This window comes from Dreissena polymorpha, chromosome 2, assembly GCF_020536995.1.
Source record: "Dreissena polymorpha isolate Duluth1 chromosome 2, UMN_Dpol_1.0, whole genome shotgun sequence".
NCBI classification, from domain to species: Eukaryota; Metazoa; Mollusca; class Bivalvia; order Myida; family Dreissenidae; genus Dreissena; species Dreissena polymorpha.
In genome coordinates, this window is record NC_068356.1 from 143,463,422 (window position 1) to 143,487,402 (window position 23,981).

The 23,981-nt window shown below is 34.3% G+C and overlaps 3 protein-coding genes across 13 annotated transcripts in view; 1 reads left to right on the forward strand and 2 right to left on the reverse strand.

Moving 5' to 3' along the window:
- Positions 1–23,981, forward strand: part of LOC127869298 (serine protease inhibitor dipetalogastin-like) — a 212,111-nt gene that overhangs the window by 23,151 nt on the left and 164,979 nt on the right. The gene's annotated exons all lie outside the window — the stretch shown is intronic.
- Positions 108–5,557, reverse strand: LOC127869304 (putative exonuclease GOR). Of its 2 annotated transcripts, XM_052411754.1 has the most exons (9): positions 5,417–5,557; positions 3,929–4,060; positions 3,351–3,440; positions 3,049–3,116; positions 2,780–2,847; positions 2,324–2,439; positions 1,748–1,886; positions 1,102–1,222; positions 108–653 (listed from the first exon to the last, which is right to left on the reverse strand). In XM_052411754.1, exons 4-9 carry the CDS (start codon positions 3,062–3,064, stop codon positions 592–594), a joined length of 522 nt encoding a protein of 173 aa, XP_052267714.1. In that variant the 5' UTR covers positions 3,065–3,116; positions 3,351–3,440; positions 3,929–4,060; positions 5,417–5,557; the 3' UTR covers positions 108–591. The 2 variants fall into 2 exon arrangements, with proteins under 2 accessions (XP_052267714.1, XP_052267716.1); XM_052411756.1 differs by lacking the exons at positions 2,780–2,847; positions 3,049–3,116; positions 3,351–3,440; positions 3,929–4,060; positions 5,417–5,557 and adding an exon at positions 2,580–2,625.
- The window catches only part of LOC127869297 (putative exonuclease GOR), a 218,004-nt gene continuing 205,937 nt past the window's right edge, over positions 11,915–23,981 (reverse strand). Inside the window, exons 4-11 of one of the 8 annotated variants that reach the window (XR_008044506.1) lie at positions 18,047–18,136; positions 17,739–17,806; positions 15,592–15,708; positions 14,691–14,806; positions 14,236–14,374; positions 13,704–13,738; positions 13,303–13,423; positions 11,915–12,794 (exon numbers count right to left, since the gene is read on the reverse strand). Coding sequence is in view for 6 of the 8 variants with exons in the window: in XM_052411740.1 (XP_052267700.1) it covers positions 12,718–12,794; positions 13,303–13,423; positions 14,236–14,374; positions 14,691–14,806; positions 15,592–15,708; positions 17,739–17,806; positions 18,047–18,136 (728 nt within the window). In the remaining 2 variants the exon portion in view is untranslated. The remainder of the gene's footprint in view (positions 12,795–13,302; positions 13,424–13,703; positions 13,739–14,235; positions 14,375–14,690; positions 14,807–15,591; positions 15,709–17,738; positions 17,807–18,046; positions 18,137–23,981) is intronic. The other 7 variants (XM_052411740.1, XM_052411742.1, XM_052411745.1 and 4 more) reach the window with 7 other exon arrangements.

Below are 23,981 nucleotides of genomic sequence, written 5' to 3' on the forward strand. Positions count from 1 at the left end.
AGCATTATTCACATCTAAAAGCCAGTCAAAAGAGGATCGCACTCGACTGTTAAATTGTATTTGATTACCTATTGTTTATCGAGAAATAAATAGAAGGCACACAATACAATAGTACATGTACATTTATTCAAGACAAGACAGGACAATTTATTCCTCATACATAACAAATAAATTGATAAATTGCATTCAGAAATAAAACAAGAAAATATTTGTGAAAGCATAATGAATACGACTCGTGTACAGCTATGTGTGACATAAATAATAAGGAAATAAATACTGTACATTTACAATTGACAGCATAGAAATATTTCTAAAGTAATCTAATATAATACTAGACAGAGGTTATACAAACACAGATTAATATGCAAACTATGTAATACATTATTTTAATACACGTTTGAATGAGCTGATACGCCCATGGATAACATTTAGCAATTAAAAATGAGTAAAACACCATATTAATTTTACATTTATAGATTGTTAAGCCTCATGCAAACTTATCAAACTCATTTTGTCAATTTAGGTTACATACGAATAGAATGTATTTATCAACATCGTTGTTTTAATGATGACGAGCAACACTCTCAGCGGTTACAGTTTCCTGAGCAACAGGCGCATCGTCACCTCAGCATCTTCCTTGCTGTCGTGGCCATCTAAATTCAAGCAGACAACAACTTTATATCGAATATCATCTACTCCGATGTTCGTTTTATACGGAACATTCATTGAAGTGGCTTCATAGGATACATTCAGATTCATTAAAGCAGTTCCACGAGCACGAAATAAAACGTTTACTTAAACATGTAATTTGTACAAAATAAGCTAACGGAACAATTGGGATATTATGGACTTATTTTCAACTGCATGTTCTCTGTTCATATTTATTTAACTAATATTAGTCTTGGTTTTGATAAAACAACTTAATAAAATGCTAAGATATGATTCAAATCAAAACAAATTTAAAATACATGATCAATGAGCAATACCATGTACGAATGTAAGTTAAAATAATATTAACGTGAGTATCACCCTGTATCTACTTTAAAGCTTGAGCCTTCTTTGTTTTTGCGATTTTGATAAAATACATATTTCTTATCATACCCCCGTTCTGAATGTCCCTCCTAAGCTCGGTTTTTGCGATGTCTTTCAAAGATCTCCTCAGTGGAAGGCCACGGTTATGGGGGTACAAAATCAGGGTGTCAATCACTTTACTGTGAAAAATCTAAAAACAAAGCTCGTTACGTTGTGGTTCAAATATTCAATTTCTTAAATCATATAAAACACTTAATGAAATACTTACCATGATGTCGCATTTACACATATGTTAATATACACGTGTGTTCCCTTAAAGAATTATCAATGAAGGGGGTATGGGAGATCATTCGTAAAAATTTGACATATTACAATCGCTTTCAGAGTTGTATATGCAATCATACGCTATTTATTGAACACCATAAAAGTTGTTTTCAATGTACTATAACTGAAGATTGTTAAATGAATTGTATTCAAAATGTAAATGCTAACATAGTCTTATATATGTGTAATATGTATTAACTAAAATATGTGAAATGCCATTAATTATTTATGTATAAAAAGACACTTTTAAGGCCTCTCATTTCGTACGATCCTTTATGATTCACCAGTATTGAGAAAACTATTTTGTTGAAAAAATCAATATCTAGTTTAAATTCGCCGTTCCATATATAAACACACACACGTAAATACTACGAGTGCAGGCATCAGTTACCTTCAGCAACATAAGATCGCTTCCAAGGCCGTGTCCCACCAGTATGGTGTCCTTGTTGAAGAGGGCGAGTAGATCGTTGCGCATCTCCTCGGTAGTCTTGGTTACATTCTTCAGATGTTCCTCTTTGATGCCACTCCAGCTATAAAGGTAAACACAATAAAAGCGATTGAAAACAGACATTTGTAGTCGATTACGTGATGGTGGTCTTTGTAAGATGTTTGTTTTCAAGTATTAAGTATAAAATTGTTTATCAAGGTTAGCTGTTCGCATAGCATTGCCATCTCATTAATTGGTTATCATTTTTATCAAATTATATCGGATTTTTAAAATACTTGTCATTTTGAGAAAATATGACCTTAGTACAGAGCTATAATAAGTAATTAATAACGTCTTAAATGGTTAATTTTAATTTCTTTTTTTATTTAAATCAAAATTATATTCGATTTTAATCGGTAACCTTTTTTTAACTTTTTATTTAATAAAATTTGCTCTTTTAAATATATACATTGGTAAGTTACTAGTATCTGCCAAACCATACAATTTTCAATGGACGTGTATAACTGTCTCTAGACATACATAGTACTGTAGTCAATAATGTCGGTGGTCGGTAAACAGTACTCATCGTACACCACGTTGCATTTGGAGTCAACGACCGTCACCTTGCAAATCTCAATACCCTTCTTTGTGTGGATCTTGAAATAAATGGTCAGTAAGTTTAGAAGCAAAAACATGTTTAATATGGCCTTCCATTTTCAAGAGTGTTTGTTCCAAACAAAAGAAATATTACGTGAAATAACTTAACATGTTTGTTCTTCATCACATGAGTACATACCGATTCCGTATCCATAGCATAAACACCGTAGTCTAAGTTATACAACCTGAACATAAGTTTGCACAGTCCGATGTATGTTTAAAAAATACTTACTGTGCTATATACGCATCGCGAAACTATTACTTATTGAAACAATCAGGATGCTGAGTAGATGTTTTTATCTTGATTAAGAACTGATCATTGACGTATATGAATCATACCGGGGCATTGATGCATCCTTTGGATCCGGATGTGCCACCGCAACAAGCATGAGGATGCTGGACACCACCTGGATTCAAACAATTAGCATAAACACCGTAGTCTAAGTTATACAACCTATACATAAGTTTGCACAGTCCGATGTATGTTTAAAAAATACTTACTGTGCTATATACGCATCGCGAAACTATTACTTATTGAAACAATCAGGATGCTGAGTAGATGTTTTTATCTTGATTAAGAACTGATCATTGACGTATATGAATCATACCGGGGCATTGATGCATCCTTTGGATCCGGATGTGCCACCGCAACAAGCATGAGGATGCTGGACACCACCTGGATTCAAACAATATCATATTAACAGTAATGAGTTTCTGAATCTCATTATATAACAACAACTTACAATAGTTGAAATATACCCAACATGTTAAAAGAATGATAAAGCCTGCTTTTTATTGAAAATCGATTGTTGAACATAAATATTTATACCAAAGAAGTACTTTGTTGTTGAGATATTTTTGAAGATTTAACATTTTACAATCGTGTCGTGCATGTCAGCACTTAACGTACGTATTTTCCTGGCGGGTTCTTTGTGGAAGTCACACGGTGACCGTTTCGTGAAGGTTATATCAAACGGACGAGAGCAACGCTTTCACGTTCCTGTATCAATTTTTATAACTCAAGTAATTTACAAGTTAACCGCAAAAAGGTGTGTAATAATCAACAACATAAACAATACTAGGGATTTCGTTATTTATTACTATGAACAAGCACAAGTAATCAACGATCCAAACAGATGCATTAACTCTTATTGTTAAAGCCCCATGAATACTAAAAAATAAACGAATATTTCGCAAAACATTTCGTTAAATTAAGTTAACCCATACGATAGCAGTGTTCCTTATAGCAATCACGAACATTTACACGCTAGATGTGGTAACGTGACACTGATTTCTATGTCTAAACTTAATTTTTCGAAATATGGTATTGATTTTGAGTGTTTATGGGGATTTAACAACTAACGCATCACAACGATATACCATGATCTACTTTTAAAACTGTTTAAACATTTGTTGGCATCGTTAAACAATTCATTTTATTAAAGAATAAGATGACATGCCAATTTTAGGTCTTAGTTTATGTTATACCTGGTGTAAATCCATAGTGATCGCCATATAGACGAGCTCTTCCTGGTTCCCGGCTTGGATCAGGTCTTGGATAGTCCAGATATTGTAATTGGTTTTCCGACGTCAGTTTTCGCAAACATTTTTGATATATGTCTGAAACAATGAGTTTGAATTATTTGGAAAAAGACTGCAGTACCGAATTGTATTAATGAAGCTTAAATGTAAAATTGTCATTGAAAGCGTTATATACGTGTATGGGACGACACAAGCGTACCGTAAAACAATTACAAAATAGTATTCATTAAATATGTATGCTTTGTAAAAAAACGACTTAAACCAGCGCATAGAGTTTCAATGTAAAGAACAAGCTGTGTTTAATAGCATTCGAAACAAAGATACACTGTTCTACTGTTTTCGCTTTTATTGTATTTGAAGATATATTCATTTGTAGTGAGAAATGGCAAAGCAATTTTACTGCAGAACAAACCTTTCTGTCCATAGACTGAGCTGTTGAATATTATGTCATTATAATTTTAAAAATATAATCTCCATAATCATTATCAGAGCAGATCTTCTTGCAACCATCATGTGGTGGATACTTAAAAAGTGACCAGTTGTATATACAATACATGGCGATTCATACAAAATAACAAAATATAATAATATCTAAAGAGAAATGGACGTGTCAATGTAAACCACTGAATCATAACACACGTTTTCACTCATATTATATTACTTACTAGCCTTGGACGACTTAACACCTATATAAATACAAATACAGACGCTCGGACGCGCGAACACACGCACGCAGGTCCTCTCACCAATGCTTAAATCGATAAATCGAATGCTTTCGTTTTGTCATCACCCTTTTCCCACACATGCTTTTTGGAATCATTCTGGTTGTTTATTCAGTGAACGATACAAGTAAGCAGAATACTGTTATATTATAATCTAATATATAAGTCGACTTATTCCGAAATTAAAATGATATAAAATACATCTCATACTCCTTTGAACGCTGTTGATAATTAACAACCGATGTTTTCAAAACGTGTGCAAGTATGACAAAGTGCCTAAACAAAAATATCATTATAATAAATGTATAAAACAAAAGTTTATACATGTTATTATTTGTGATAATTGTATTTGTATTATATTTTTGTATCATTACTATTTGTAGTAGTAGTAGTAGTATTAGTATATAAGTAGAAGGAAAAGTTGCATTTGTAGCAGTTGCAGTTCTAGTAGTAATAGTATAAGTTTTATTAGACGTCGTAGTATTAGTAGAAGTAATAGGAGGATGAGGAGGAGCATAAAGAGGAGAAGGGGGAAGGAGGGAGAGGAGAAGGAGTAGTAGTAGTATTAGTAGTAGTAGTAGTATTAGTAGTAGTTGTTGTAGTAGCAGCAGCAGGAGTAGTAGTAGTAGTAGTAGAAGTAGTAGTTGTAGTAGTAGTAGTAGTAGTTGTAGTAGTAGTGGTAGTAGTAGTATCATTATTCCCAAATCACTACCTGCCATTTCCTGATATAAATATTTATAATATATAATCCCTTGAAGTAGATATTAATTGAGAACCAACATAGAACAAGCTTGCACGATGTCGCGGAAACTCCCAATGCAACAATAAATGTTTGTCTTACCTTTTTATACCTTATTTTCGTTATCTTTTTGATCATACATTTTCCAAAAACGTCATGTGTTACCTAATCATATATTGTTATTGTGAAATCTAGTGGTCAACATACATGATTCTTCCCAGGGTTTCCAGCATTAGATGCGATTGCCACAATTTGAGTTGTCTGATTGGTTTAAGTCAAATTCTGACCCTTCGACGTATGAGGGATCCCAATGCCATTTCTCCAAAAGGTGCTAATACGCAATTGCAATTGTAAACTAGATAACACGTATTTAACAGATGAATCACTGGTTACAGTTTATTTATAAATATGTACATTCAATTAACATAATTGGTTCTGTATGGACAACGTGTTGATATTTATAGATCTCACCTGCGGTGGCGAGATAGTTTTTCGAAAATAGTATCATTACCTGTTCAAACACTACAGATTGTGACTGATTTGGGTGAACACTTTTTTGATAACTTTTGTTAGCGCTTGGCACTGTTTAGTAAATATATAACATATGAACAATCAGGCTATTACAAATTAAGACTAGTACTTAATTAGTGTTTATGTTGACACGTTTGATGACAGTCTGTATCGTATTGATATAAATAAGAGGCCAACACAAAAATATACCGGAGTGTTAATCAGCAAACGGAGAATATGAATATAATTAAATATTAACTTTAGTAAATTATATGTTAATGTTATTTGCAATTTTATGTATGGAGATAGAGCATTCATCTTTTTAAAAATATATATCGAGACATTTTGCGGTTACGAATCTGGACATAGAGCATACTAAAACTTATACATTTTCTGAAAATTGCATGAGTTGGTGTACTTTGCAGCATGTTGGACTGTGACTATAGTACCAGTGTGCAGCATTATGGACTGTGACTATAGTACCAGTGTGTAGCATGTTGGACTGTGACAATTGTATCAGTGCAAAGCATGTTTGACTGTGACTATGGTACCAGTTTGTAGCATGTTGGACTGAGACTTTGGTGCCAGTGCGCAGTATTTACGACTGTCACTATGGTACAAGTGTGTAGCATGTTGGACTGTGACTATGGTACCAGTGTGTAGCATGTTTAACTGTGACAATGGTACCAGTGCGTAGCATGTTTGACTTTGACAATGGTACCAGTGAGTAGCATGTTGGACTGTGGCATATGTACCAGTGCGTGGCATGTTGGACTGTGACTATGGTCCCAGTGTTTATCATGTTGAACTGTGACTATGGTACCAGTGTGCAGCATGTTGAACTGTGACTATGCTACCAGTGCGTAGCATATTGGAATGTGACAATGGTACCAGTGCGTAACATGTTCGACTGTAACAATGGTACCAGTGCGTAGCATGTTGGACTGGGACAATGGTTCCAGTGCGTAGCATGTTGGACTGTGGCTATGGTACCATTTTGTAGCATGTTGGACTGTGACAATCGTACCAGTGCGTAGCATGTTGGACTGGGACAATGGTACCAGTGCGTAGCATGTTGGACTGTGACAATGGTACCAGTATTTAGCATGTTGGACTGTGGCTATGATACCATTTTGTAGCATGTTGGACTGTGAAAATCGTACCAGTGCGTAGCATGCTTGACTTTGACAATGATACCAGTAAGTAGCATGTTGGACTGTGACAATGGTACCAGTGCGTAACATGTTCGACTGTAACAATGGTACCAGTGCGTAGCATGTTGGACTGGGACAATGGTACCAGTGCGTAGCATGTTGGACTGTGGCTTTGGTACCATTTTGTAGCATGTTGGACTGTGACAATCGTACCAGTGCGTAGCATGTTGGACTGGGACAATGGTACCAGTGCGTAGCATGTTGGACTGTGACAATGGTACCAGTATTTAGCATGTTGGACTGTGGCTATGATACCATTTTGTAGCATGTTGGACTGTGAAAATCGTACCAGTGCGTAGCATGCTTGACTTTGACAATGATACCAGTGAGTAGCATGTTGGACTGTGACTATGGTACCAGTTTGTAGCATGTTGGACTGTGACAATGGTGCCAGTGTATAGCATGCTAGACTGTGACTATGGTACCAGTATATAGCATGTTTGACTGTGACTTGGGTATCAGTGCGTATCATGTTGGACTGTGACTACGGTACACGTGGGTAGCATCATGGACTGTGACTATGGTACCAGTGCGTTGCATGTTGGACTGTTACAATGGTATCGGTGCAAATCATGTTGGACATTGACTATGGTACCAGTGTGTAGCATGTTGAACTGTTACTATGTTACCAGCATGTAGCATGTTGGCCTTTGACTATGATAACAGTGTGTAGCATGTTGGGCTGCGACTATGTAACCAGTGCGTAGCATGTTGGACTGTGACAATGGTTCCAGAGTGTAGCATGTTGGACTGTGACAATGGTACCATTGTGTAGCCATTTTGACTGGTACAATAGTACCAGTGCGTAGCATGTTGACTTTGACTGAGGTAACAGTGCGTAGCATGTTGGACTGTGACTATGGTACCACTGCCTGGCATTATGGAGTGTGAATATGGTACCAGTGCGTAGTATGTTGGGCTGTGACAATGGTAGCAATGTGTAGCATGTTGGACTTTGACAATGCTACCAGTGTGTAGCATTTAGGACTGTTACAATAGAACCATTGCGTAGCATGTTGGACTGTGACAATAGTACCAGTGTGTAGCATTTTGGACTGTTAGTAAAAACTTGTGTGTAGCAAGTTGGGCTGTGACTATGGTATCAGTGCGTAGCATGTTGGACTCTGACTATGGTACCAGTGCGTCGCATGTTGGACAGTGACAATGATACCAGTATGTAGCATTTAGGACTGTAACAAGTGTACCAGTGCGTAGCATGTTGGACTGTGACAATGACACAAGTGTTAAGTATATTGGACTGTGACATTGGTACCGGTGTGTAGCTTGTTGGACTAAGACTATGATAACGGTGTGAAGCATGTTGGACTGTGACAATGATACCATTGCGTAGCATATTGGACTGTGACAATGGTACCAGTGTGTAGGTCCTTTGCATTACAACAACACGATAGTTATATTTTTTCATAAGAACACCATGCCTATTTGGAATTAATGCAGCCATATTTTTTCTTTGACACATGACTAATATAAAGTTGTTTCATTGGTTAAAAATGAGATAGATGATTTACTCATTGAACGTCATGGAGATGGATTATTACAGTTTGAAATGACAGTCACGTGGTGTAAATTCTGGCAATTGATAGGCTAATTAAAGCGGGAAATCTACTTTGCTCTAAATTCCGGAGATGGTGCAGTACAGCATTCAACCGTTTGTAAAAATGTGGGAGCAAAATGGAATCGAAAAACTTCTTCTGTGGCGACTGAATCTTGAATCCGATTACGTCATGTAAAAGATATAAAAACTTAATGTACACGTACTTCGAGCAATTTCATGATCATGGTTTGATTGTATAAAGGTTGATTATATCATTCGTGCCTTTGAATAAGCCGTTTTTTCCTTTAATTATTTTCTGTCATGTTGTTACAAAAAGGTATACATTCATATACATTTAGTAACATTTGCTTCGAAGTAATTTTTTATGACTTAAATTGTTAATAGTATCCACACTACTAGTAAAATTGAAAACATATAAATCGAAATGTTATTGCTTAAATAAAAGGCACAATAACGCCATCGGCGTACAAAACTGGAATGTTCCAACCCAACAGAAAAAGTATACTTTTGTTTGAATAAAACGCCAAAAAAAATGTACATGTATGTTTACATGTTTGATAATGCACGGGATTACCAGCATAGTTAAACGAGGTTCAGAGCAGAAGTGTGTTCAAACACTCCGGTACTCATGAATTATTTGTTTAAATTGCGAACGATCAATGACACGTTTTTCTTAAAATAAAATAGTCCCACGTGTGATTATATTTTCAATTACAAAATAGTGAGTATGACATCTTTTCCTGATATGACTGGCTTTCGTTTTTGTATTACACTTGCTATCTACAATGTGTTTACGAAACTTAATGTATATCATCTAAATTTAAAACAAAATTTGGTAACCGTGTAATACAAGTAGACACGGAAATTGATATGCTATCTTGCTAGTGAAAGATCGGTTGGTTTATAAAAAGATATTGAATAAACACGTCAGCGTATATAATTAGTTTAGCTAAATGACAAGTGCAATTATAAATAAGTAACTGGATTGAGTGTGGTAGTTCTTTTAAAAACAAACCATGTGTTGTTTTTTTCGACAATCTTATATTGTATAATCTGATTTGACGCTTCGATTATAAACAGCAATTATACAACGTATTGCCATTAAAACCAGAAATTACATAATCCATCAAATGAAGCGATTGATAGAGCTGATAACTTTTATTTTTAATTACGCGACAACAATAAACAGAGTACTCAAATATGTGCCAACTCTTATATTGGATTTCCAAAGATGATTTTCAATGTTAATGTATTTATTCGCATACTCAGCAATACATGCTTTTGGCAAAATACATCATATCTTAAATACATATACACAGTGAGATGAAGTAAGGCTATACAAAGAATTAGTGCATGAAGTATTTATTATCATTATTCCAAAGTATATGAAAGTTAATCGCAACAAACAAATAATATCGATAGATGATAAAAAACGACAAAAAAGCTCAAGAAACAGGAAAATGCAGCAAAAAACACTCTTAAATAGTGTCGAGGAATTTTAAAAAGCAAGGAAGCAATCGAAGAATCAATGACATCTTTTCGTTTGAATATTGCAAAGAACGTAAATTTCGATACTTTACGGATACATTTAAAAGATTTTGTAGACATAATTTGTTAAAAAATATTAAATGTTTTCAATGACAGCCTTATGTTGTATTTTAATCTGAAAACATACCAGAATACTTTGCTGACCGAACGCATCTTGCACAAAACAATGCAAATTAATTATTCATGCGGGGTAATCAATGGTCTAAATTTTACCGGATTTCAATTGCTCTTACATAAAAATTGCAAATAACACAGCTTAGGTGCAACGTTGTCAAGAATTAAGGAAGAAATACCCGTTTCATAATTAGAAGAAACGTTTACAACTTTGCAACTAACGTGATGTGTAGCCTCAAAGCGGTGACGTATGCTAAAAATAGCTGAAAGAAAAAACAATTTTAGTTCTATTTTAACAACTTTTTACCAGCAGAAAGTAACGTTTTAACCATTTAGAAGAGACCTAATTTGTGAGTGATACCGGAAAACGTTGAAAATCAAATATATAGTTTTGGTGACCTGAGTCACTTTCACTTTCCCGAGTAAACAGCGATGTAAATAAACTGATTGTTTGTAAACACAATTGACTTGGAGGACACTGTATGTTGAGCTTAAAACAAGATGTATCGCTCATTTTTGTATGGAAATGTCCAATAGCATATACATATTTTTTTTAAATCGGTAAATAATTACGGATCACCACCTTATAGGGCCTTTAACACAGTTGACATCACCAAACTATTCGTTAAAGTTCTGTAAATAAATATAGCTTCTAAACTCTGAACGTGTTAGTACACATTTATTGAAAGTAGGAACATATTTAGGGAATGCGCTGCTCAAAATAATGTTTTATTGCTATTGATCATATCCAATGTTCCACTTATTGTTAAAAAAGGTTAAGAAACTTACGCAGATCTTACTAATTATATAGCTTAAAATAATGATAAGAAATTATAACAACATGGCCGTTAATTAAAATAAATTGCTGAACATGACATTTTATTTATTAAATATTCCACGGCAGTTGTGTAAATACGTATGCATTACACCAAGAGTGCGAATCTAGCGTTATTTGATAACACATATCTGTACTAAACCTATACTATTGTTTGAACCACTCACCTTTTGTTTGTATTTCTTTTATCTCATTCATTATATTATGGAACCGAATTTTTTTATGGAATGAAACGTTTCGAATAGTTATGTATGACTTTATCACAGATTGATTTTATATTTTAGTTTTAATAAGTAAGTTGCTGTTCTATGATATATAATGGCTATTTTATGTACATTTGGATTAAAGAGAAGTGTATAATTAAATCCGTTACATAGACAACGTAATATCAACTAGTACTGATACACATTAGTGCCAAATTAGTGCTCATTCGGTTATCTGCAATAAACACCACACACCTATTTTATTTCTTACAAACCAAAAGATATGTGATTATTAGGCCGGTTTCTCTGTTTTGTCATGAATATTTATTTTCATCCAATGCATGTTTTGATTTCATATTACAATGATTCATAATATGTCCAAATGCGGGATATATATTAATAATGAGCTAATAAAATGTTGCACTGAGGTGTATACAATTACGGGTGGAAATTTAAAAGCAAACAAGGGTACGCATTATTCATATTTAGTTACGTATGTTTGAAATATCATACAAAACCAACAAACAATTATTTTAATTGTACAGATAATACTCTGCTAACATATCTTAATAAACATGATGTAAGGTGTTTAAACGTTTAATAAAAATATGGTACACTTGCAATTAAGAAACAAGGGTATTAATGAAGCTAAATGCACTAGAACATATTTTATGCATTCAAATAAGTCACTTTAAAGTATACATCACTGATGGTATTTTAAGTTAATATTGATCTTATCTAAACAACTAAACAAGGAACCAACATATTTTTAACTTAAATATATTTACAGCTTATCACGTTTTTACTCAATAGTAATTATACAAACACATCATAAAATACTTTTCTAGAATGTAAAAGAAAATTCAAAATATTTAAATAAACGTTTTCACAAATAAAGTAAGCAATACCACATAATAAATTTTATATATATACATTTGAAAACATTTAAAATAAAACAGAAATTTTAATACTTTGCTAAAAGAGATAGCAGTGCACTATAGTGCATTTCATTATTTATTGAATTGCAAAAAAAACTACAAGATGACGGCCGCAGAGATTACATAAGTATTAATATATTGCATAAACAGTTCACAGAATTAAAATATGTGGTTTCCTTCAATAAAATATGTCATATGTTATGTAATCCCATCAAGTAACGCCTTGAAGACGAATATTGATTCGTTTATGTTAAATGTCAAATTGTGTTTTAACATCACTTCACATTCAAGAAAAGATCCACATCGTCAACTACGGATTTATAACTGGCAATGAAATTACACAGTTACCGATTTTAACTTTTTAAGCAGGAGTTTCATCGTCACTTCGGCATCTTCTTTACTGTCGTGACCAACTGAAAGTTATAAACATTGAAGATTGCTTTATTCGCCATCTGATCTTATTGTGTATGTTGTTTCCTTATTTATACAACAGATTATGAATTATGTACGTTTACATAACATGCAAATCATCGTTAAACCCCCATCAATAAGAAAGGCATACTTGATCTCTTTGCGTGTAGGATAGCAAAAATATATAAATGTAAGTATCGCTAGAAGAATTGTTTAAAGAATGGTTGCGTTTTGTTATTAACAAAATGATGACGCCATGGTCACATGAATCGAAGGTTCCAATAATAATATATTATGAAAACAAATTTAAGTATTAAATTCAATCACTGCTTCATGTAGTTTGTTAGTTTGACGACTCCAGGTATTCGAGTTTATGTAATCCCATCAAGTAACGCATTGAAGACAAATATTGATGCTTATATGTGAAATATGTAAAATGAGTAAAACTTACATATACAATATTTTTTAAACTGAAAAAAAAACAGTTCGTGATTAGTATGTATAACATACCTCCATTCTGAATAGATCTGTTCAGTTCCGTCAGGGCAATGTCCTTCAATGATCTCTTCAAAGGCAATCCTCTAGGGTGTGGATACAGAATAAGTGTGTCGATAATCTTGCTGTGAAGAATCTGGGAAATATATCATGCCATCATACAGGCATTAGAAACCTACAGACATCTGCTTAATAGAGCTTTACACCTTATGCGCTAGTTCTTACACATTTTATTGGAGCAGGTCATTTCCACTTATAAACCATTAAATCATGTGTTTAATATAGTCCGTGAGTTAATGTCATCCTTTTTCTACATTTTTTCAAGAGAAAAATTCTTGCAAATCTGTTAACGCTGATGTTTTTGTTATCGTGATTGGTGTAATGGCTATACACAAACATCAAATAAATAAGATGACCTTAGACGGGAAGGACATGAACATAACGTACAGACCTGAAAACATGACATACACTCGAATCAATTAATAGTATCTCGATCGAGTGTCTCTAATGCAAATATTTTTTTGGAGTGTTATCTTTAATATATAGCAGAAAACAGTGCAGGAACCGTAGAATATGATGTTTGAATCTCGAATACTACTTGAAATTCATTGGAGATATTTCAGAAAATGCATAAGAATTCGAATGTATCATTTAATTTAAATTCCTGCCAACAATGGTGTTTCCTGGACGCGCACCAATGTGCTAGAGACGCATATTTCTGCTTTTGCACTTTGTGTTCTGTTTAAATGTAATTTGTATTGATCTAGTATATTATTGTATATACAATGGGGAAAAAAATTCTTAACTTACGTTTTGAATCAATTCTTTTCTAAAGATGCTTGAAAGTGTATTTATAAATTTTTTAACGAATTGCAAATGCGTATTCTTCTTGTATGGTTGATGTATTTTCCAGTGACCGCATTATATATTTTTTTAAACTTTCTTTACCTTGAGGACCATCATATCACTCGAAAGACCATGTCCAACCACAATCGTGTCTTTGTTGAAAAGGGCAAGTAGGTCATCACGTAGTTCCTCAAATGTTTTGGTGACATCCTTGAGGTGTTTCTCAGTGATACCACTCCAGCTAATACAATCAGTTATTATTCTCAATAAGTAGTTTAGCGTTGTTTATTAGTGTTTGCATAAAAGTAGTGATGTTTGCAATAGTGTCCGAATCACCAAAAATTCATACAAACTAACCAAAATCTGTACATAGTTGTGTCAATGTCCCTTACATTTGGTCAGTGTTATTTTATGAGCTTAAACAATATCATTATCAACCGTATTTTTGCGGTATGATTTTATTTAATGTTTTCAATTAAGATTAAGTGCAAAACCATGAATACAATAATATCCCAAGCCATCTTCGCAATAACTTGAGGTTGACTTATAATACTTACATGGTGTTGTAGTCAATTATTTCAGTGGTCGGTAAACAGTACTCGTCATAGACCACCACGAAGTTCGTGTCTATCACGGTTACCTTGCAGACCTCCAGACCTTTCTTCGTGTGAATCTATAAAAATTGTAAAACGGTTAATCCTAAAGCTTGCATCATGAACATTATCGAAACAAACATGCTTCAAGATTAAACATCGAGCACGGGACATATTGATGGTTTATTTTGTTATGTGTAGTAGATGTGTTTCCGTTATTTCTAAAAGGTATACACTACATTTCAAACCAGTATACAGTAATTTATGACAACACACTGGCTTAGAACACTCTAATATCACTAACGTAGCGTTCACATTTACATCTACTTGTGTCGTGATCTGTAAAAAGGGGGACAATGTATGTGCGTAAAGTATCGTCCCAAATAAGCCTGTGCAGTTCGCATAGGCTAATCAGGAACGACACTTCCACTTGAACTGCATTTATTTTTATAGAAAGAAACGCAATAAATATAACAGCGGAAAGTGTCGTCACTGATTAGCCTGTGTGGACTGCACAGGCTAATCTGGAACGACACTTTACGCACTAGGATTAAACCCCCTTTTCACAAATTACGGTCCATACGTATGCGTCCAGTGGTTAGTCTATGAAATATTTGTTAACAAATATCCGGCAGAGACATTTAACGTTAAGGTTTATCGTTATTCAAAATATGCCAGATATATATGATATTCCAAAAACTTAGGGTGTATAAGTCGAAGGTAAGATATATATGTCCCATAATTGAATGGCACTTTGTAAGGCAAGTAAACATCACATACACATTGATATTTTTACCACAAACGTGGGTATTTTTGTTAAACAACTTTCAAATCAAATATATGAATAGCAACAAGTGAATCGTACCGACTCTGTGTCTATGGCGTAGATTCCGTAATTCCCGTCTTTTGGCGGAGCATTTAATGACTGTGTACTTTTGAAGCCATCGGTGTCCAGGTACAAATTACCTTTGTACACGTGACTCTGTTGCACAAAAACATCTTTAAGGGGTGTTGCGGCAGTTTATTTAACCGAGGATATATTTATAGCAACACAGATTCGCTATTATCACAACCCAATATTTGTATTATCAGAATCATCACAAATTACAGAGTGTGTTCATACAACAAAGGTCAGTGGTTCGATCCCAGGTTCGGGTATTATTTTTTTACTTTTTTTATTTCTTTTATTTAATTCTTGTTTTATACTGGAGCCCTTTAGATCTTTTGTTTACTTATATCAATTCAAAGCAGTTATCACTATTTTCAAAACATGCCGAAATATGTAAACAAGTCCCTGTAAGTTATTGATGATTAAGGTCGCGTTTGATACCGTATTGTCTTATGTTTGTGATTTCATATTGTAATATTATTGTTGTTTTTTGGTAAGCTGTTGAGATCCCAGTTAAGATTATAAACAATATCTAAGGTTTATGCATATTTCTAGCAAATCTATGTACCGGTACTTGGGTTAAGCCAAATTGGTATATTTTATGAAATTTGACATAGACGGTAGGGATAGTTAAACAACAAAATTTCTGTTTTTAGTGCGGTGACCCCCTTTTTTATTTTTGTTTAATGATAACAATACGTAGATGAAAGTATTTTAGCAGTTTCGCAGAAAGTTATAAGATAGAACTTTTTTTAATTTCATTTTTTGTGGTTAAAATGGTAAAGAAATGACGTTTTTGGGGGTGACATAAAAATTATAAAAATTAAATTTCTTATATTTAACTTGTGTTCTCCATTTTTTTGGTAGTTTGTGGTTTAATCAAATGGTATATGATGTATCTTATCTTATATAATACATACATGTTGCCAATTCCATAGGTTATATTCATTTTCATGCAATAAGTACATGTTATATTATTGTGAATAAAATCAAAACAAGGCCGTTGACCCTTTGTTTTTATTTCATTTTTCATTTAGTATTTGTATGTAGTACTTGAATATAAATTTTGAACAAAATCTATAAGATGGAAAAAAATCAGCAAAACTGCAGCAACAAACCTTAAGTTTATTTCCTTTACTGTACTAATATGACTCAACTGATTCAATCTGCTTGGTTTCTGAGTTTACTATGCATGTTTTTTGTAAGTTTGTTTTAACGAGCGGATTATATTGTATAAAAGCGGGAAACGGGCGAATTAACAAAATACATAATGTTGCTCTGTCGAACTCATTTATACGCATAGCTATGGCCCCACATGAACGGGAAGTCATTTTGATTGAAACATATACGTTATCAATGTATTGAAATTTTAACACTGTGTTGTTTTACAGCCAAATCATAAGTCGGCGTTTAATCTGCTGTTGTGAAAAATAAACTTGACGCCTACAGCGCAAAGCAAAAATACATCTAAGTTAAATTAATTAGTAATGGTTGCTTTTTTGGTTTTTCAATTTATTACAATTGCAACACCGTTTACTTGTTTCTTTTTTAATTATGTTTTTAACAACTGACGATTAAGATTATATTTTCCACGCATCCCTGAGCAGACTCAGACAGTTTGTTAGAGCTGTCGTTTTTATCTCCTATATCATCAATATACCATTTACTTACAATTCAGTTATTATTACACTACTATAATAAACAAGTGTTATAACAATTCTATATGCATGAAAACAGTGTTATTATGAATTTTGAGATCGGGCTTTGAGGTTACCAAGTAAACACACAAAGCAATCACGTCGGTTCGCTCAAAGCACCATAAAATGAAAACACAAGCTTTCCTAGACACATCTTCATGAGCTTAAAGCAGTGTTTATATCCATCCTGTTTTTTGATTTGCTCGCAAAGCTAGACACAAGTTGGCTATAACTGCGCAATAGCTTTCGATATTAATGACGATTTTTTTTAAATGCGAAAAAGAGGGATCAGTCGTCTAGAAATATTTCTCGTTTAAATTTACAACTGGTCTGTTTCATATCCCCGCTGTTGTTTCGTACGGTAAAATACTCAGGTCGTTTCTATCGTTTAAATGTTCAGCATTAGTAATAACTTAGAACGTTTACCGATGCTTGGTGGCAGCCTTTGGACCCATACCTTCTCCCACAACATCCGTATGGTAACTGAACGCGCCCTAAAATATATATATACATATGTTATTGAAGCTAAGATTATCGAAGTATTTAAGTTTTTTACAACAATGTTATGTAGATCGTTTTTGTATGTATATTTGGTCGCTAGTTAGTGCATTTGCATGATCCAGAAAACATAAGAATGTAAAATATTTATGACATTCAATGTTAAAAACCATTATATTATTTGCAATTTCAATTTTACAATATCAACGTAAGCATGAAATACGTATAATACATACGTATACACTTCGAGCGTTCGAGATGGAAATCACAAGTGGATCGTCGAGAATATGATGTATCAAATGTACGTTCACACCGTTTACACTTTCCTGAAAATGTCAATTAAAATTAATCGTGTTGCATTATCATAATGATTTTTATCACAATACTGCTACTATTACAACTAGTTATACTACTATGTTTACTAATGCTGCAGTTGCTGCTGATAGAACTTCAACTACTTGTACTACTTACCTCTAAATGAAATATTGTACTGTACAACTTTGATAGCCCAATCATATTTTTTTGCTTCTTGCACCTTTTTTGTTTTAGGATAATATCCACGGGATATGATAGATTGCACTCTTTTAGCTTCAGTATTTCATTAAAAAACGAGAGACTGACCAAACAAAGTGACAGCGTACTAATCATGTCGTTGTATAGCGTACAACATAAACTATGCATTTATCTTGCTTTCGAAAGAACAATAACGTCCAGTTGTGAGACGAATTTAATTTCATATAATGGTTTAGATTTACATTAATGACGCCCTGAAGCCACTCCTTCACACTAAAAAACAATAAGATGCGACACAAAACAAAACACAGCCTGTGCATGGACTCTTTACTTGTGTGGCTTCAATTAAAGAATAGTAAGAGCATTAACAACAATTTTTCTGGTATGCGATATCTCATCTGCAAATTTGTAAACACGTCTCATAACGTTACCTTCTTCAAATCCGTAGTGATCGCCATAGAGACGGATTTTGCCCTCTGCTCAGCTTGGGTCTGGTCTAGGATAATCCAGGGATTTTAACTGGTGCTCCGATATAACCAATTTCAAGCTTTTTAGATAGATGTCTGGAATATATTGGTGGTAAAACACGTGCATATTTTATCCTCACTGTAAGGAATCAGTTTTGAAATATATTGTATAACAGACCCGACTCTTGAACGATCACTCACAGAGAGATAATTGATGATTCACCCGTAAAAGGTAATGCGTATTATTTTCATTTGACCAATGAAAGGATAAGACTCTTAAATGTTGTCCTAAATGCAAAACTAATGGGTTGTGGAAGAACTCTCAAAGATCGGAGCGCATCATATTACACCCCAAAGTACTTACTAGTACGTTGATGTCCACATTTACTATTTGTACATTCGTTTTATAAAATGTATTACAGTCAATAATTTTAACCCGAATTCCACATACTTTAAGACTCAAAATGGTATACCTTGTCGAGAACGTTTGTGCTTAGGTTTGACCAGTACTTGCTTCGCTTCCACCTGCTTCTCAATGGGGGCTACCGGTGTCGGAGATTTCGACCTGACTTCAGGCATACCTTCCGTCTGCAGTGACTCATCTTCGTCGAGCTTGAGTTTCCTCGAGCCATTTAGTATGTCAAAATACATATACACATTCAAAGTTAAAATACATTTTCAAACAGGTTATAACTTATTGGAAAGGTAATAATACCGACATGTATATGCTGCTTCTAACGATATCATTAACATTTTGTTTGATTGCATGATGTTCCATTACAATTAAGTGAGTTCCTTAAAAATGCTGTTACTATAAGATCGTTGTGCATGCTTGTGGAACAATCTATACATGAGAATCTTGTTAAAGACGAAATAAGAATATATATTTTGTTTAATTTCATCTATCTTTTTCTTGCTTTGGTACGTTCACAATTACTGTGGTCTTGTGCTATACGCAATCAAAGAAAGTCCTATTGAAAATCGTATTCATATGCGACCAGCTGGTTTGATCTTAAGTTTAGAAGCGAGTGTGTGCTCGATGTTTTTTTTACGATATAGTTGCAAACACTGATGAAAATGTATATAACATTGTTTCAGATATTCCACAAGCGGATGATAAGACGTTGTGACTAAACGTATGCATTAAAGGGACTGTCCAACAGTCAAAAGCGTCGTTCGACGCGAATCGATATTTTGGCGAACTACGAGGATTGCTTATATAGTGTAGCGACAGCCGCCGACTTCCTGAGGCCGCCACCGAGCGCTATGTGCGCGGCCTCACAATGCCGATGTGCCTTCCGAAGTCCTCGGAAGGCCAATTACAAAACAACAATATAATTAAATAATTTTCCTCAGGCTGCCTGCCTTTTGATTAGGAACTTAAAATAATCGAGTCGCTACGGATATTTACAATGCGACCAAAGAGGGGATCGATGCCTTCAACGAACCCTCCGGATTTCTATTACTCACAGCTTCAATAAAGCTGCAACCCTTCACCAATCTCTCGGTGAAGCTATCTGCTTCCGTGAAGCTACTGGCGTTCGCCTCCGTGAAGCTACTGGCGTTCGCCTCCGTGAAGCTACTGGCTTCGGCTTCCGTGAAGCTACTGGCTTCGGCTTCCGTTAAGCTACTGGCTTCGGCTCCCGTGAGGCTACTGGCTTCGGCTTCCGTGAAGCTACTGGCTTCGGCTTCCGTGAAGCTACTAGCTTCGGCTTGCGTGAAGCTCCTTGCTTCGGCTTTCGTGAGGCTCCTAGCTTCGGCTTCCGTGAAGCTACTGGCTTCGGCTTCCCAAGGCCTTAGGTGAAGCTTCTGTCACTGCCTTGTACGACGTCCGTAGATTCCACACTCTGAACACCCTCTACAGGAAGCAGGAACTCTGCAGCCCGGGCAGCACAATTTAAAGCTTGCAGCCAACGTAAATACCCAACTGCTCAAGAATACTGTACCTTTCTCTTTAGAAGTGATCACGTTAACATCCGCAAGAGAACTCACTAATCACAAAGAGACAAGCCTTTATATAGTGGCGAACTGAGCGCCACCTAGCAAACGGAAAGACACGATCCGGAAACTACCGACGTTTTCGAATTCCCACCGCACTATACGGAGATTACTGATCAGCATTTCTCCTTAACTAACACAGAAACTAGCCGAATATATACGCAGGATTTTACTAGAAACATTCCTTAAATATAAAATACCCTTGAAATGCTTAATACATTATTTTGAGCCATACCATTAACTTACTTTATGAAGAACAAGTTACAATGTTAAATTGTTTACCTGGCAAATTTAAAACTAAGGGAAGTAATTATCCTGTAGCTGTAAAAATACGCAAAGCATCTATTTCGACCACGAATCCTTTCGTTATAATAGCTTAAAAATACCTCCGCATCTGACATGAGCGAGGATGGTCGAGTGGTAAATTCGTGAGACATTTTACTCCGAAACTCCATGACTCTAAGGGTCAGTGGCTCGAGCCCTGAAGAGGTTAACGTTTTTTCTTCTTTCTTTTAAATTGTTTTCCTATTTTTTACTGGAGATTTTTATTTCAAATGTTTAAATTTATCAATATAAAGCATTTAAAGCAGTTAATGACAAGCTTTAATACATGCCAAAATCTGTTGGACAGTCCCTTTAAAGAGGACCGAATAATGAAATGTATATTAAGAGTACACATCGTTGGAAAAAAAATGGGCGATCAAGAATGAATAAGGTTGGTCTCATTATAACAAGTATGGATCTCTACAAACTCTTGTGTACACCAGGAATTCTTATTCCTATGCGATTGTAAAAAACGATGAGACTTCTTGGTTTTTAGTCGCATATGTTTGACATTTAATGTGTAATCAAGTCGCCTTTTATTTACTAAGTGATAACATATTTTAAATTTAATAATATGAAGTTAACACAGCAGTTCGAAAGAGTGAATATATTTTTCACTTTTCTCGTGAATGAAACTCATGTCATTATGCTTAAATGACTTTCATGTCATCATCATCATCATCATCATCATCATCATCATCATCATCATCATCATCATCATCATCATCATCATAATCGTCATCGTCATCATCATTATCATCATCATCATCATCACCACCACCACCACCACCACCACCACAACCATTATCATCATCATCATCATCATCATCATCACCACCACCACAACCACCACAACCATCATCATCATCATCATCACCACCACCACCACCACCACCATCATCATCAACATCATCATCATCACGTGTTTTGATGATCGTTGTTGCAAAGATTGTTAGCAACAAACCGTTATGAATATTGTAACTAATAGTATCGTTTTACAACCAATAGTTCTATTATTATAATTTATTATTATTATTATTATTATTATTATTATTATTATTCATAGTAATAATAAATAAATATAAATATGAAAATAAATATAAATAATATCAAAAACATTTTGTGATATAAACCATATGATATATTATTATATACTATAAATAACTTACCTGTCATGTTTTTGTGTAACTGCGATTCTATCATATATTTAAAATATCACCTCATTCTCCCAACGGTCGTAAAGCTCTGTAAGAGTTAACATTTTATTTGGATAAATATGTTCCGACTGTCAATAAGCAAAGAACATTTTCTGAAAAAATATTTCCCTTTTCTAATGATATGTTTACGAATGCGGACAATCCCTTATTTGCATGTCTACCCCCATAACACGGAAAATGTATTATTAAAGCTCGCGATACGGCGCTGATAGGCCAGTGTTATCTATTTAATGTCGTCTGAGTCGGAGATTATTTTTCAAAAATATGTGATTGCTTTTACAAAAAATTTTGTATAGTTTTTAATTTTGAAAAACTTGGCAGTATGGTCGTTGAACGAAATACGATATTCATGTATTGTTTAGGGTTTGTTTAGTGAAGCGGTAAACCCAGCTTTGAATACGCGTGTTTGAATTAGACGCATCACATGAAACTTATCACACTTAATGTGTGATGCATGCTATCAGTCAGTGAAGAATCGTTCCTTTTTCATGTATAATGTGTTACAACTGTTCCGGTTCCGCAACCCTCGATATAAACATGTTCCCTTTATTAATGTCTATATTAGTGGCATTCCCGTTCAAACCGCCATAAATAGTCATGTATCGATTTAACAAACAACTGCACTTTAATGCTTTAAAGATTTGTCATTTAAATTATTTTCTTCTTTTCAATTTAGATAAGATGCTGTCATATTTCAACAATATTAAGTTCATTCAATATTCATATATTGTTCTTTCATATATTCTTGATTTCAGCAAAAACGAATTAATTCATTTTTTGAAAATTAATTTACGGTATTATTATCTACATCTAAAATATGTAAGGGATGTAAACGTTGAATTTAAGATAACACGTATCGCTCTAAACGGCATGTTTACATTCCTAAGGTGTTAAGTTGAATTTCCTTTGTTCAACGAGACGTGTTTGCTTGTTATAAAAAAACGACAACATAATTTCTTAATAACAAATAGGTAGACTAGAATCTTCTACTTAACTCCTCAAGCAGTCTGTGATTAAAGTGTATGTGAATAAAGAGCCGCGTGTGAGCAACTTTACATGTAGTATATATGTTACAGAAAATCTGTGAAACTATGAATTTTATGAAATTCCTAAACAATTCTGGATTTTCGTGAAATGACGTTTTTACTTAGGGACTTCACGAAATGCCTTTTTCAGGAATTTCGCGAAATTACTGAAAATCGTGACATAGTTTTACACAGTTTTGTTAGAGGCCTTTAAGGGGATTTAGGAAATTTGTGAAATGTCATTGTTGAATTTTAATGAATACATATTTACATTGCTTTCTTTTTAATAGTTCAGTTAGTAGTTAAAATATTAACATGAAAACACATATTGGTTTTTGTTGTTGTTTTGTTTTATGAAGTTTTGCTATGATCTTATAGATATTGATATATGGGCCTCTTCGTGCTAAAATGGGCTGTTTGCCCTATGCGGCCAGCGTAGCTTCAGACCAGAATGAGCAATCGCGCAGTCTGTTCAAGAGCTATGCTGTCCGCTGTGAAGTCACGCAAGATTTATTGGTCTCGAAGGCGGACATGGTATCTCCTGACCAGACAGCGCGGATGCGCAGGCTTGTATTGAGCTTATCTGGCAGCATATGGAATAAGACCCATTTTCGCATCACGCGGGTC